The sequence below is a fragment of the Manis pentadactyla genome, chromosome 4, assembly GCF_030020395.1.
Source record: "Manis pentadactyla isolate mManPen7 chromosome 4, mManPen7.hap1, whole genome shotgun sequence".
Lineage (NCBI taxonomy): Eukaryota > Metazoa > Chordata > Mammalia > Pholidota > Manidae > Manis > Manis pentadactyla.
Window position 1 is genome coordinate 93545012 of NC_080022.1, and position 17080 is coordinate 93562091.

Below are 17080 nucleotides of genomic sequence, written 5' to 3' on the forward strand. Positions count from 1 at the left end.
AAATCACAACCACAGTGAGATACCATTTCACACTTATTTGTATGGATATTAAAAAAACAAAAAGAAAGAAAGAAAAAAAAAGGAACAGGTGTCTGCAACAATGCCCAGATTTTGGAATTCCTATGCATTGCTGCTAGAAATACTAAATGGTGTTGGCTACTACTGCAGGAAACAACATAGCTAGTCCTCAAAAAATTAAATAGAATTACCAAACAGTCCAGCAATTCCACTTCTGGGTATATAACCAAAAGAAGTGAAAGCAAGGACTCAACAGATATGGGAACACCCATGTTCATAACAGCCAAACGGAGGAAGCAACGTAAGTGTCCACAGACAGATGAATGAATAAACAAACTGTGGGATATATACAATCAATGTTATATTATTCAACCTTAAAAAGGAAATTCCGACACATGCTACAACACAGATGACCACTGAAGACATCATGCCAAGCGAAATAAGCCAGTCACAAATGGATAAATATTGTGTTTTTCCTCTTATAATGAGGTACCTAGAATAGTCAAATTCATAAAAACAGAAAGTAGATTGGTGTTTGCCAGGGGCTGAGAGGAGGATAGAATGGAGAGTTAGTGTTTAATAGGTGCAGAGCTTCAGTTTGGCAAGAGGAAAAAAGTTCTAGAGATAGATGGTGGTAATGGCTACAGAACAACATGAATATTTTTAATGTCACAAACTGTACACAAAAAAATAGTAAGTTTAATGTGATAAATATTTTACCACAATAAACAAATTTGTTAGAACAGCTGTCCAGGCAACGTGCTTTCCAATTACAAATAGAGGGAAGATGAGATGCTAGGGAAAGGATTTATTTTAGTTGGAGCTTGAAGGAATTTGATAGGAAATCGTGGGAAAAAACATTCTAGACTCTCGCCTACAATTATGATCAAAGTTAGAACTATAAAAATGTATGGCAAATTGGAAACCTTACAACACAGCAGGAGAGCTGCAGTGTAAAGTGTGTGAGCAGTCATTAGCAGATATGAGCTCAGGGAAACAGATTAAGGCCGAATCACTGAGGGCCTTACGCATCATGCTAAGAAATGCTGATTGAGTCCTCAAGACAACAGAACACTTTGACGAGTTGGGAAAGAGAGAGAACTGAGAAATCTACATTTTGGAAATGCAGCTATGTAAAGAGATGAGTAGAGGCTCCTGTGATAGGAAAGGTGGCAGATGAAGTCTTGGAGAAGAGGCTCTATGTGTGACAAGAAAGAGACAGGCTCAAGATGATTCAGAGAAAGCAGCAGTAAAATGGCTCCACCAAGAAAAGTATCTTAAATCCATGCCTTTCTATTTTCACTGTCCACAGCTTAATCTAGGCCTCCACCATCTCTCTCCCTCTAACCCACCTCAACAATTTGCTGGGTGGCTGCCTACAACAAGGATTTTCCTGACATGTCAGTCAGACTGTGGAACAACTCTGCCCTGGCTCCCCTCTGCAGTCGCAGTAACAAGCCAGCTCTGAGCCTTGGCCCAGGAGACTGACTGCTATGCAGTCCTGCCCACCTCTCCCACTGCAGAGCTCCCCATTCATCCTTCCAGTCTCAATGTTCCAGCCACTCTTGCCTTTCAGCTCCTTGAACACCCCAGCTCTCACCTATCTCTGGGCATTTCACTTGCTATGGCTTCGGCCTCTCCCTCCAGACACTAGCTTTTCCTTAACCTTCCAGTTCAAGTAGCAAATGACTCAGAAGGTCTTTTCTAACCATTATGTCTAAACTAGGACTCCCCTTATGATGCTCTGTGCAGCACCCTGCTCACAGCATGAATCTCAATACAGTACTTTAAAGACCCTTTTCATGGACTCCTCAACCATGGACCATGTTGTTCACAGTTACAGCCCCAGCCCAAAGCAAAATGTCTGGCACACAGTACCGTGGTCACCCAGTAAACAGATGTTAAAATGAATAAATGAACAGGAATCAGCCATGAGTACGTACATGGGTAAAGGAAAGAAAAGAGACAAATGGACTCCAAGGTTTAGAATTCAGATGGCGGGAAGAAGGGGCATTGTGTGAGTCAGGTGAGAGAGACAAACAATGGCAGAAAGTCCCTGGATGCTGACACATTACAGGTGCCACTAGACATATACACAGATGCTGCCAAACAGGAATCAGAAAAAGACCCAGAACAGCAGAAACTTGAAGGTAAACTATCTTTTCTTCAAAAACAACTCCTAGAATGTCTCCCAATTTGTGGGTTAGAGAAGCTGAGGGAATGATAATTACATACCAAATTTTCTATAGATAGCTGAAACTGCTTAATTTCACGAAGGGTCTCATTATCTCTTTTCACTTCATTCACATATTGTGCCAAGTCCTAGAGAATAAAGAGAAGGGTACAGAAAGAAGGCATGATAAGACTGGAGAAGGGCTGAGAACTGTTTGAAAGAAAAACACATCATTAATTTTATCAGTGGGAAAAGTAACCACCATAACTTTTCAATGACAATCAAATGAATGCCCAGTCAATCACCGCTGCCTCTCAAAAACAATTCTAAAACGTCTAGTATACAGCTGGGAAGACTGAAGAGCTCTCATTCACCACACCCCTGAGCAAAGTAAGGGTAAAAAACAAAAATAAAACATGCCACCACGCAGAATGACAAAAAGGAAACTAGGTCAGGAGAGTGTAAATTCCAAACACGTTAATAAATGACCTTGAGAGAATCATATTTTTTTCACATGGGTTAGAATAAAGGCAATAATGAAGGATGAGCAGGAAGGAAAAAAGTAATTAAAAGTTAGACAATGATCCAGCAGGACTGCTCTGTGCTACCAGTGAGTGTCCTCGATCCTGAGACCGTTCAGGCACGGAAGCCAGTTCAGTTGTAAGGAGTTAATGAAGGAGAGGAGACGAGAGAAACCACAGAGCACCATGACCTGAAGTGCGTCAACAATGTGGACATGTCTCTCCATGCGCCTTCACCTATTTTAAAAAGTCTTTTCTCATATTTGAGGAAACATGAGGCAATCTTTCCATACTGTCACTAGCTATTTTTATTATACGTGCTCCAGATTTTCCTGTTTTCTGAGGTGTTTTCCCTCTACCCTCTTACATATTCATCTGGAACAGAAGAACTCTGACAGAAAAACAGCTCTTAACTTTGTTGCAAATGAAAGTCTGACTTTTCATAGGACACACTATAAATGACTTCTTTAAAAATTTCAAACTTGGCATGGTATTTTTTTATAGTAATAATCGCATGATGTTTCCTGGCAAGGCACTAAAATCAACTGAACAATGGAGCTAATGCTGAAATGGGTACAGGGACACAGAGAAGTGTGCACTGCCCTCAGCAGAGCCACATTCACATTTTAAGAACACAGGTTTGCTTATGCTTTAAGTTAGGTGCAAATATTATTTCTTTCAAAGTCCAGCACAATGTGTAAATTGGGGTTTTAAGATTCCCCAATATGCTCAAAGTCTGATTTTATCTACTATAGTTCTCAATTTTCAGATTTACCTGAAAACAGAAACCCAAACTGAAATCCACTGGTACTGATGCACACCATCCACAAAGGGAAACCTGGCAGAAATCCTCACTTGAAAAATAAGCCACACCAGTGTTCCGAAGTCAACTACTGACCCAAAGTCTACTCAAGCCAACACTTTTCTATTAGTGACCATAAAAAGACTTTGAACTAAAACCATTACATTAAATCATTCCTGATGGTTATGAAAGGTGTCATACTTTCATGGATAAAAAACTTATTTTAATACACCTCTTGGTTTTATGTGTTTTCATCTAACAAATCCAAGGAAGGATATCTATTTCAGTTAAAAATATCCAGTTCTCCCCACTAATAACAAAACTATACAAATACATATGTCTATTATAATATATATTAGCATATCATACATATGCATCAGCCCCGTGTATTCTTTGTTTTTGGGCAACAATAAAAAAATCCAAGCATGTTAATGATAGATTTGCTTTACCTTCATTGCGTCAAGAGCCAGTTTCAGATTTGCCTTCTCCATAGGATCAGTGGTATGCTTCACCAGTTCCTATTTGGAAGATGGAGTTTAGTACTACTTTCATCAAATTAAAACCAAAACATAAGAAAGAAAACATTTTTTTTATTGTTTTTTCATTATCCACACGATAATGTGATAAATCTGATAAAACTGGCCTCTATTTTCATCAAAAATTTCAAACTGAATGAAGACCAACTAGATCCCAAAAACACATGAGACAATGGTTGGAAACATTTTCCTTCCAAAGATGAACCTGAACTCTCTCCCCCTCATATTACACTGACAGTCTTCACAAATGTTAGGAAAGATGCCTTTATTGCCAACCGAATTGGTACTTTTTGCTCATCATCAAACTTGACTTCTCTATAGCCTTTGATTCCGCTGACCCCCCCCCTCCTCTGGCTTCAGGGACATCAGGATCTTCTCTGCTGTTACTTTTGGTCAGTCCACCTTAAATCTCTTCCTACTTAGCGGTCTTTCATACTTTCTTCTTTATCTGCACCTTAGAAACTTATTGTTCCCTAGATTTTTACCTTACTCTTCTGTTACACATACTCTACAAATCTACCACAGTCATCAATCGCCATAACATCAGCTCTCACCTAGCCAGACTGTCACTCTCAAATAAGTGTACTCAGCCCAAAACTCACACCTGAATCCCAGACTCACACCACCAATTAAATAGTTCTTTCTACCTGGGCATTTCACAAACCCCGCTAATCCAACGTGTTTTAACTCAAGGCATTTTCACCCACAACCCAACTCTTGTTCCTGTTCATGTGATCACACTGATTACATTGATGGAAGGGATATCATTCAGTCACTTAAGCCAAAACCTGAAAGGTGCCCCAGTCTTCCTTCCCCCTCTCCTGTACTATGCTCTGGTGATATTACCTTTGATCCTTTCCCTTAAAACCATCCTCACTGCCACAGCCTTGGTTCGGGTCCTCACTCTTTTTCAAATAGTTCATTATAATAGGCTTCCAATTGATCTTCTGACTTGCAGCCTCTCCCCACTACAATCCAGTCACTCTACTGACATCAGTTAGGTTTCTAAAATATAACTCAAACCCTGCCTCTACCCCATTTAGACTTCTGGGATGCCCACAAAGCTTCAGCTTGACATCTATACCTGTTAAACCCCTCATGATCTGAATTCTGCAAATCTCTCCCAACTTTCTCTCAATTTTCACCCAAATAACCAATATTCTGACCATACTTAACTGAAATTCTCGAAACATGTTCTAATATCTGATTCCATCAAGCATGCTGTTTTCTCTCCTTGGAAAATCCTTCCTTTCCAGATGCATCTACCAAACTCCTATTGTTCCTTCAAAGCCCAATTCAAGTTTTCTCTGTGAAGCTTTCTATGTCAGAGGCCTTTACCCCAGCTTCCTTAGGAAAAACTTACTAGGCCTTTATTTGTATATCTCTGTACCTTCTGCATACTTATCACATTGCAGTGTACTTGGCAGCTTATATTTCATGCTCCCCATCTAAATAGTGAGCTATTCCAGTTCACTCTACACTATTTCAAGATGGAGAAACTTTTCTAGATGTTTATGCGTGCTACCCCAAATAAAATTTTTCCTATTTTAAAAAAAATTAGTGCCTAATACTGTGTGTGGAACAGGGCAGCCACTCAAAATTCTTTGCTGAATTTAAAACCAGTAGTGTTAGTTGTAAACAGGAGTACAAATATCAAATCTGTTAAGTATAATAAACTTGTCCAAGCAATATTCTTTTACCTCTATTTTCCCTTTATTAAATAATAATAGTAAATTATTTCCAGTTTCAAACCCCTCACTATAAAATATTCTAATTTTATAAATCTGTGAAATAAATCAGATTTATAAAATATTTTTGTTTTACATAAAATATAAAAGTATTTCAAAAATGATTTCCCAACTAAAGTATGGCAGTCAGTAGGAAATGTTCAAATTCATATCAGTTATACAACCAATTTTTAAACATTAGACAAATAAATTGTACTCTACACTATTTCAAGATGGAGAAACTTTCCTAGATATTTATGCATGGTGCCCCAAATAAAAATTTTCCTATTTTAAAAAACATCACGTAACTAAACACACTTTGAAATTTAAAATACAAAATAATTCAAAAGGAATTAGGAAAAAAAAGCTCACTGAATTTCAAAAAAGCATAACCCTACTTTATACTCTTCTAAGTCTGTCTAAAACCGTGTAAGTGACCAAAATAGATGTTTTGTGAAAACTGCACCTTGTAAATTCTTCAATTGATATTTGACTATACCAAAGTTATAAAATTAATTATCTTATTTTGAGCATGTTTTTAGTTCCATGATGTCTCAGAAACAGACTGCCTGAGTCTTCCTTATTACTTTTTCATAAAATCCAATTTGATTAAGTTGTTTTGAGTTTAGGTCTCATAAATGTTTTAATGCATTTTTAAGGAATAATCAGGGTTTGAATTTTTCTGATTCTCAGTAGAACAAAAATAGAAATGACTAATAATTTTGTGACTACAGTTCAAGAAATTTAATATACAAGGTGTACAAACCACAGTAGACTCAAAATGATACTTCACATACAGGTAGTAAATCTTTTTAAAATGACATTTCACAAGCATCAGCAGAGTTGACAGACTAATACAGTACGACAATTCTTTGGAGCAGAACTAATGAGTCTCCTGGTATAGCTATCAAATAAAATTTATAAGACTCTCCACCCTCATTAGAGAACTAACCGTGGAAACCATAAGCTTTGAGGTTCTAACAAGAATCACTTCAAAATAAAGGTAGTCATATTATACTTTATTATAGCAGAAAGCAACAGAGAATGTGACACAGTTCTCTGTAGTTTATGGTTATTAAGACCAAAGGTCTAATACAATTAACCTGCCAAAATTCAGACTCACTTCAACATTGAGATTCTAATAAATGATTAACGTTAACTATAGAAGACTTGGCTGAAGAGGTCTTTTTATTTGTTTTTACTTTGTTTTTTAATTTTTTAATTTTCTGGAGCTCATTCTGTTGAAGGATATAAAATGTGACTTTGTAGAAGACACAGAATCACCTCTGCTAAAAGGAAGAAAAAGTTACCAGCTACTCTGTTACTTCAAATGCAGTTGAATATTATAAGGGGGCAGGGCCACACACAGGGCATATCTGGAGTATATTTGATGCTTCATTAATATTTTGTTGAATGAATAAAATGAACAAATATTTTTTAGGTTACATACCTGGAGGAGAAGGTGATACTTTAAAACACGTTGCATAGGAACCACAAGCAAATCTCGAAGAGTGAATTTCCCATTATTTGCTCTTTTAGAACATTCCTAATGAAATGTTTTTTAGAAACATTTTTTAAAACTTTGTTAATTTTATCAAGGGAGTCATAAAACAAAGATTAAAAGGTGCAAAGGTCATAAACAAAAGTTGTATTATATAATAAATATTGTGTTTTCCTTCTTAACAATCTAAAAAATGGAGAGTATTTTCAATTTAAAACAAAAAACACACACAAACTTGGTACCATTTCAACTCTAAATACGAATGAGTAAGTAGAACTGTTTTATGCTTGAAAATTATTTCCTCTAGTGACCCTCAAGCATCTTCCTCTGTTTACCCTTATGACTCAGGGGAGCCAGGCATCAAGGCAAATCCCTACTCATGGTGCCAGCCCTGTGCCTCCCCCACCACCAGCCTTCTCCAACTGCCATATGCTTTGTTCAATTTCCAAAACTCATCATCCCCTTCAAGAACTATACTTCTAGGCCTTCAGTAACAATCCCAATCAAAACTTGCTGTTTCTCTGTGCCTTGTGTCTTGTGATTATCGCTGTATATCATATCTACCCCAGTTTGTCTTTTAAACCTCTAAGAATCTGGTATTTGTTTAATAAATATTTGTTGAACTAAATGAAGCAAAATGATTGACTCAAAAAAATTTCATGTATAAATCAACTGCTGAATTCAAAATTTTCAAGTCTGCAATTTTATTTTTTAAAAATTTTTCCTTTCTTAAATGTTTATCTCAAAATATTACTGACTTGCTCACTCTTTTGTCATTGACAATGACTTTGTCTGAAGTGTCAAAGCCTGAATTTAAATCAAGTTTGGCAACTCTTGGCTGTATAACCTTAAACACAATTACTTTTCTGATTTTACTGTTTCTCACATATTTGTGGTGTAGTTCAAAAAAACACAATCAAATTATTATTACTGTTATCAGTAAGCAACTTGGTAAGTCCAAAATCCTCAGAAAATTGAACATTCCAGAACAAGAAATTTTCCAGTTCGTGGAAGGAATTATGTTCCAGAAAATACTTCTTTGCTCGTGAGTTTGTTTCCCCTTTACCCGCACTTGGCTTTTCTGGCACATGGAAGGATGTATTATCAGGAACTATAAAGCAAATACCATCAGCTCTAATGGCCACAGTGACTTAATGAGTGCCTGACCCAGATCTTAAGCAAGAACTGGGGACACATCCTGACAAGTCAGCTCATGTCTTGCCAATTGCTGTGGTTCACTGGAAGGATAACTATTTCGACCGATTTCTTGCTTCTACAGACTGTAGAGAGTTCTGGATCATGGGTCTCGAATAGGAGGTTAAACTGTTAATATTATTGTAATTAATGAGCTTATCTCCCCAGCTGCATTTTAAACTCCTTGAAATTGAGGTTGCATCTTACACTTCAGATATTATGCCATCTTAACACAGTGTTAGGAGCAGAAATGTTACACATTTAAAATTTACTCTGTTACATTATAGAAGTCAGTTTAAAACTTTTGGGGGAAAAATTAGTTTCTGTTAAGTTCTAAATTATAGGCTCAGTAGGTAAAGAAACTATATTGCTTGTGTTTCCTACAACTGGAGCCTGAGAATGAGGTGTTATTAATACTGAATGTAAAGAAAAGATAGAAATGATTCTTCCAAACCATATGGTCGTATGGTTAGCCTAAACTGAAAAGAAAAGAAAACGGAGTGGGAATGAGCCAGCTTATAGCGCAAGATAAAGAGATTCTGTAACTCTGGGACCCAAAGTAGAGAAGAAAAAGACAAAAATTGAAAAAAGCAGAAATACCACAAAACAGAAGACACAGAGGAGACACAGAGACCCCAAGAATAAGGCGGCTTTCCCTCCATCATGCTGGACTTGCAGAAGACATTTCCAACAAAGAGTGTTCACGGAGGTGTTACAGTAAGTATCTGACTAAATACTTCCAGATCAGGCCTGTGAGCAGCAGTAAGGCCTTTTCAGTTGAGGGATGACAACCAACAGCACACCACCTGGAGCCTGGCGGCCTCAACCTGAGGTCCTCTCTTTCCCTAAGACTGAAGCGCCTGCAGAAGCCAGTCCCTAGAGTCTCAGAGGATGTCACTGCGCAGGACTGTGACAGTGACTCTGAAAGAAGGGAGGGGAACATTCAAACAAGGCTGAGGATAAAATGGAGGCTTGATTGACAACTTGCTGACTTCTGTCTTGAGCCAGAATTTTATATCTTTACAAAAATTGCTTTTATGGTAGCTCTATTAGGAACTAGTTGCATAAATTATAAGTTTTGTCTTACCATATTTTAACTGAATCACAATGACTTACAGTTCTACATTTATGAGGTTCTATTCTCCAAAGAGGAGCAGGAACCCTTTATGCTAACAGGATGTTACTTAGTGGTGACTGAAACCATCTCTAGATATGGACCACATATTGAAGAATTGTAAGAGGTAAGGATAGAAGACCTATGATGCAGAGTAAGTACAGCCATTTGTCGATGTGCAAACCATCTAACCCATCGTTCCCCTTTGTGGAAGTTATATCAGATATGCTAAAACAACAAAGTGGTTCTGATTTGAAAATCATCTGCCTCTTTTCCCATGTTCATCACCTGACCTCACTGCAAAACTGAACATAGAGCAGCCAAGGTGGCATTAGAGTCAACTAAGGCACGAACAGCCATTTAAGAGTTAACTATATATCTCTACCTGAAATTTAAGACAGTCCAAACATATGGATAATTGAGCTAATTCATATAACATACAATCATTTTTCAAAAGCTCTTTGAAAGTACAAAACTCTTATGAAAAAAAATGATGTACCAAAAAAATTACTCCACACACTTCCCAGCTTTATTTTCCATGGTTACCATGTGCTCTGTTTACAATTGCCTATGTGCCATTTCTCAAACTTTCCGTACTCAAGACACATCAGTTCTTCCACAATGCTCTCCATGGAATCTCATCTGCCTAGACTCACTCCATTTTTCAGATGTAGACCAAATACAACTCTTCAGAGAAATCTTCCACATTCTACCTATACTGAAGTGATTGCTCAGGCTTCTTTATGGAGCCCTCTCAATGACTGCTTATCACATACCACTTAATCTTATTATATTTGTGTCTTCCTCCATATGGGCACTATCCATGTCCTTTTTATATGCCTTCTCCTAAATGCCTTACATTTTTCATAAACATTTTAAATCTATATACACATTACCTCATGTATCTTACTTATCCTGTGCCTCTTACCACCTGGGTGACCCTGATCAAATTACTTATAATCTCAGTGAAACTCAGCTTTCTCATGCATAAGAAAATTAAATGTATTAACTGTATACATCTCACAGAGTCATGAGTATCTAATGAGATAGTGCATATAAAACACAGAGCCCTAAGTCTTAGATTTTATACTGTTATCATTACTACCATATTATTATTTTATAGATGTATCTATTTAAATATTTTATAAAATTGACATAAAATTGTATTTAGAATACATGAGGAAATTTACTGCATTGATCATGAAAAAGAATATATTGCTTTTATGTTTATTTTTACTTCATTTCATAAGTAAACAAAAAATGAACAAGTACCTCTAATTTCAGTTTCACATCTTCTTTTGTCTTAGAAATGTTGTCTAAATTAGAGATGGCTAACTCCACCCCACTGCAGTACTGCCCGTAAATAACCAACCTGAAAGAAAAAAGAGAGAGAGAAAATCTGTAGGGCAAAAAAAACAAAAGTGAAGTAGAAAGTGAAAAAGGCAGAATTTCCATCTATTTAAAATCCCAGTTAGGGAGAATCAAAGTGAATCTTGCTTGTCCTGTACCCCTTACTGCCTAGGTCACACTGGGCAAACCATTCATACTCTCTCTGAACCTTGGGTTTTTTCATTTCTTTTTAACACATACCATATATACAGTCAGAGAATGAGGGTCCCTCACATTTACAGTATTAAAAATGGCTTTTATTTTTGAATATGAATGGGATTAATTTCATATACTTTTTTTAGCAAGTAAATTTAACAAACTGGCTTAATGACTGTTACTGTTGAGTACACATTTTATCACAAAGTCAAAGTCAAAAATTTTCTGTTTTAGTTCCCATTAGAGATCAACTTACTACTGTTTCACTCACGCTCAGAAGCAGTTTTATTTTATACTACATTTTTATTGTAGTCACTACTTGTGACAGCACTCATTAATAAATCTCCTACTCCTTCCTACTTTTTAATTCAGGAAAACGCATTATTTGCAAAGTGGGAATGAGAGGCCTGAACTGTGCTGAAGATAACTCCTACTGCATGGAGTCTGAGCCTGCTCCAGGAAGGGTATCTCCAAGTAATACAGATGTTTTACAAAGAGGCTGAATAGTTTATTGTTTCTATTAACTCTTTATTGGAAAAAAGCTACTAATAAGTTAATGTTTATCTAACTGTTGATGCAAAGCAATTCATTAGCCACTTCTAAGTCAGTTCTAGGAATGATAGTGCTTGATTTATAGGGAATTTTAAGTGATATTCCCTGACACTATAATTCATGGGAGTTGTTCAGCTGTTTTTTCAAACTTAGAAAAGGAAAGTGACTGTAGCTGTGACTCTAATGCTCCAAAATGGAGAATTATAAGACACTAGACTTGGAAAAATCACTAGGTACCAACTAATCCACTCCTAACATTTACAGATAGAGGAAAGGAAGCTCAGAGAGTTAAAAAGACTTCCTGAAAATTAAAGAACTCAGAGAGACAGGGTCTGTAAAAGAACCAGCGACTTCTGATTTGTAATGCAAAAGTCTGAATCCTTTTTCTTTTTGCTTGCCCCTGCCCCCGTACACATAGAGAGCTCAAACTATTACACTGAGATTAACTGTCCCATGTTCTAATTACTGCCCTGGTCGTATCTTAATGAACAGCTGTAATAGCTATTTATGAGAAACTTTAATACTAAACCTCACTATAATTACAAACTAATAGCCACAAAATTTTAAATTCAAAAGTTACCTTTCCTTGTAGTTAATGAAAACTTGATACAAGTTCTGGTCATTTTTATTTACAATGGAATCATTAATCTCTTGCATTAAGTTCCGATGAACTTTTACAAGTTCCTTAGAAAAGAAAACAGTGTCAAAGGAATTAGGAATCAGAACCAAAAAATTCACCCCAAACGCAAAATCTCTACTGTTGTTAAACTTGCCATTCAAGAATATGCTGAATGCCCTCAATATATAAACCTGCTACCAACAATAAAGAGAGGAGGAAGAAGGAGGGAAGAAGGGGGGGAAAAAGGGAGAAAATAAAAAGAAGGGGGAGGGAAAGCAGAGAAGCCATGTGCATGGAAAGCGGCAATTTTACATCTGACTTGAAATGTCAGCGTCCTGTGAAAAAAGAAACAATCTCACTACTTATTAAAGGGTAATTTATTCCTTGTATAAAAATATGGACAGCTCATTTCCGTTTTAGAATCACTTTAAATTTTAAAATAAAACTATCCAAGTGCTTAATGTTTTATTGACAGGATAAAGTAATGATTCATGTCCTTGGAACGTAAAAATGTAGATTTGTACTCTGGTCAATTAGTAATGTCCTGATGCTAAGCTAACAATAATCAAACTAAATTACTGGAAACCAGACAACTAATGGCATAAATATGGAGCAAATAAATTGTACTATGCAATTTACTAGAGCAACTCAAAAGTCAGAATTTCACATTTTTCCTGATAAGCAAGTGATTTTCAGTCAGGCAGTAAATACTTGTCACATCCAGGAAATGATGAAATTTGAACGAAGGTGCCAGTTTTCCCACTATCTCTTCCCTGTCCCTTCAGGCACACACTTAACTCACGGCATGCCTTTGTCTTAGGAAGGCAGGCAGGAACATGAATACATGGGCCCTATCATTTTGATTAAGGAATGAAGAAGCCATAAGAATAAGGATGTCAAATGCATCCTGAACTTACAGGGATTTTATTTAGTTGGTTTGAGATCCTCACCTTCCTAACATGTGCAGTCTGCTTTATGCTCAACATGCATCTCACGCGGTGACCTCTTTCTTCCTGCTGTGTTACACATCAGTGAGAATGTCTTCATCTGGCCAAAATCAGGTACAAGGACAACATGCCACATCTAACCAACAGGTGCCCATGAACACTGAACATAACAGAATCAAAGTATTCGGGACCTTTTGGTGAAACCAGCAAGTCTGCATATAACAGCTTATACCTTGTATACATAAACTGTATGTTAAAACCAACGTCAGTTTTTGAAATCCAAGAACTTGAATCTTGCCTGCCATAACCTCACTTGGCATAGCATTCGGCTTGTTTCAGTGCTTCTGGGTCAGTATCCTTTTAGGATTATAAGGTAATTATAAGGTGCCCTGAAACCTAAACTGCTTACATAAATGTAAAGAAAATCTCCTTACATCTTACCATTCAAAGGGACTGATAAACCATAAGAAAACAGTATATTTCAGAAATGGGAGTTAAGGTTAGTACAACTGGAAGCAGAAAGCACCAAGGAGCAGAGGCCAGGAAGTGGAGAGCAGGCAGGGAAGTGGAGGAGACTGACACCATCAGGACAGTGTCTGTAAGACTGCCCGTGAGGCGGAAGACAGTGGCACAAGGGCTTCCACTAGACAAAGAGACAGCAGACCAGAGCTTAGTTAACTGAGACTACCTTTCCCTGACAGGCAGTTAAAGATAATAGATGAGTCTTATCCATGTGTGTTCAGCATGCATTTTGACTGACTTCTGGCTGAAGATAAGACATATCAGTTATTTCTAGAAAACATGGTTAATTTTGAACTCACAAGGCAAAAAATTCATAAAGAATACAGGAGACATTTTAAATTATTTTTAATAATCTGGGATCTGGATCTCTATAAGAAAATGATGATTTTATAGAAGTATACCACAGTTTAGCTTGCATATTTTTACTCACAGGAATGTTGATGAATACTGAATCAAATTCTGCTGCTGTCAGAAATCGTTTTAGTGGTGCCATGAAGTACTACCAGGAGAGAACAGAGAAGTCGTAACTCAGTACAATGTATCGTAATCTCTATAACAGTTTTCATCACCAAACAATGAATGTATTTTGAAAGTCAATTGTTCATCAGTATTATGAATACCAAAAAAGATTAGAAACTATTTTCTTGAAGATTTTATACTTGAACAGGGATATAAAGACAAATACAAGTTCATACATTTAAAGTATAAAATTAAAAGTTTAGGCAAAAAATGCCTCCAAAAGTAAAAAAGAAACCATCCTTGGCTGAACTGGCATAAAATAGTCTCCAGAGGTGGCCTCAAAGTTCTCCTCTATCAATATTCATTCCCTAGGTGATCTCATCTAGTCCCATGGCCTTAAAAGCCATTGTGTAATGATAATGGTCCAATCTATACGTCAATTCAACCTTTCCCCTTAATGCCAACACCTAACTCCCTCCTCAGCACATCCCCTTGAAAACTAATAGATAATGCAAATGTAATACATCAAGAGACACATGATTCCCAAACCTAACTTTCCCCATCTCAGATACCATCTGTACCATTCATGTAGTTATTCATGGTAAAAACCTGGCATTCTTGATTGTTCTCTTTCCCATATATTCTTCACTTAATTCATCAAATCCACTGAGCTTTACTTTCAAAATTTATTCAGAATCTGAATATTCCTTACCAGCTCTACCAATACCACCATTTTCTGTCAAGTTGTTACTGCAATATCCTTCTGACTTTTCTCCCAGTTTCCACCCTTGCTTCACAAACGTCAGAATGAGCTGTTAAAAACTTACATTAGATCATATCATTTCTACTCAAAATGTTCTAGCTCTGAGATTGAGGCTCCACTATGCCCCTACACAATCGGGGGCTTACCAGCTCTCTGATCTTACTGCAACCTTTCATTCTCTCTGCCTCAGACACCTGGACCATTGCTGTTCCTTGAAATACACTGAACACCATCCAATGTGAAGGCCTTTCTCCCAGGAACTGTCATCTCTGGGATATTTGCACGGCTTGCTCCTTCAAATCACTTCACCATTTGCTTAAATATGACCTTATCATAGAGGCGTTCCATTATCACTTTATATAAAATAATACCAGGCCTCTCCCCTCACTCTCTATCCTCCTCCCCTGCCTCATTTTTCTTCAGAGAACTGATCACCCCCTGGTATATGTATGTGCTTAAATTATAAGCCCTCTCATGAGAGAGAAAATATCATGAGAACCAGTTTTGTTATGTTTACTGCTATATCCTCAGTCCCAAGAATTGTGCCATTCAGATACTAAGAATTTCATAAATACTTGTAGAATAAATAAATCAACTTTGAGATCATCAAATCTCAGGTTCTACCAAAAATTAGAATACACAGAGTAGAAACATTGCACCTAATATATTAACTCTACAAGGCAGTATTCAGGCATCAAGAATAATACTGATAACTTACTTTTTCTATTGACTCCAATGTTTCTGTATATTTTTCTTCTGTCTGCTTAATTTCTGTTAGACAGCAACTTCGGATGTCATTTTCTGGACATTTCTGCATTAGAATTATCAAGTTAAAATTATTTAATCAAACTCATGGAGTAATTTATCTGACAGTAGATAAAAGAACTCAAAATTATTGCTGATTTTCTTAAGCTTTCCATTACAGTAAAAACACATAATTGAAAGATATAACTGCATTTGTGAAGTACCTTTGTTTTTTTTTTTAATTTTGAACAATGTAAATGAAAAAGTTTTAGATAAGAAAAAATGATCTTCTGAGGACAGACACTCTTTAAATTGAAACATCTCTTTTATTATAAATGTTACTGAATCTGGAATCATCACAAGTGGTGCAAGAGAGCTTTCTTAATGTATAGCATATAAGTACTGTAGAAATAACTGCAAAAATAATAAAGGATATTTGGTAAGTAAAAATCCTAAAATTTTTTTTCAAGAATTAACATCTTGGTGTTTGGTTCTTTTAGTAAGTGTTTAAGACTGGAGGTAGTAGAGCATAGCATAAACATCAAAGATTCTAATATCAGGTAACATTGGTTTCAAGCACCAGTGTTTCTATTATTAGCTTGTTATTATGAACAGGTTACCTAATTTCTCTGTGACTCAGTTTTCCCATGTTTGAAACAGAATTACAATACCAACCCCAAGGATCTGTAAGTGAGATAACCTATGCAAAGCACTTAGCACCTTGAGGAGGGTGCAAGAAGGGCCTATGCATTTAAATTATGATGACTGTCTGCTGTGTCAATAGTGCCCTTGAGAGAGACCCTGAAGGATGTGCTGGTACCCAAAGCAGTTGATAATTATAGGGGGCACAGATGATACTCTGTCCCTTAAAAACTCTCTTTAAAAATGTTGCAACAGGTGGCCTGTCAGCTCATGCAGTGAGTTATGAGTTAAAGCATTCATTACATTTACCAAACACAGGCCAGGTAACTTGTTTCTGTCCCACAGAAGGCCCTCTCCCTGTCTGGGGCATGGGACAACCGACCAGCCTTTTATTAAAGGCAAAAGTACACAGAGAGCTGAGCAAATTCATCAGAGAAACAAAAAACCCAAACCACCGCCCAGTTGATGAAGAAATGTCTTTTGTATTAAAAAAAAATACTATATTAATAAAAGCCTAAGCAACTGACTTTTGTTTTAAATTACAGATGAGAAAATAATTAAAATTCTCCATGTTTTAGATATTTTAATGGCAGGTAAAACTTTGTGGGCTCATACAATGGCAATATCAGAAGCTAAGTTTATAAAATAGTAAAAATGCTAAGAGACCTATAACGAAATGAAAGAAAAAACTACCTCATATG

At 36.6% G+C, this 17080-nt stretch overlaps 1 protein-coding gene across 5 annotated transcripts in view; it reads right to left on the bottom strand.

Annotated features, from left to right (window-relative positions):
• Nucleotides 1-17080, bottom strand: part of VAV3 (vav guanine nucleotide exchange factor 3) — a 390975-nt gene that overhangs the window by 186643 nt on the left and 187252 nt on the right. For 4 of the 5 annotated variants that reach the window (XM_057500481.1, XM_036895319.2, XM_057500483.1 and 1 more), the window contains 7 exons: nucleotides 15712-15804; nucleotides 14202-14270; nucleotides 12264-12367; nucleotides 10859-10958; nucleotides 7228-7323; nucleotides 3964-4032; nucleotides 2254-2340 (listed from right to left, as the gene is read on the bottom strand). In XM_057500481.1, coding sequence (XP_057356464.1) covers nucleotides 2254-2340; nucleotides 3964-4032; nucleotides 7228-7323; nucleotides 10859-10958; nucleotides 12264-12367; nucleotides 14202-14270; nucleotides 15712-15804 — 618 coding nt within the window. The remainder of the gene's footprint in view (nucleotides 1-2253; nucleotides 2341-3963; nucleotides 4033-7227; nucleotides 7324-10858; nucleotides 10959-12263; nucleotides 12368-14201; nucleotides 14271-15711; nucleotides 15805-17080) is intronic. The other variant, XM_057500482.1, reaches the window with a different exon arrangement.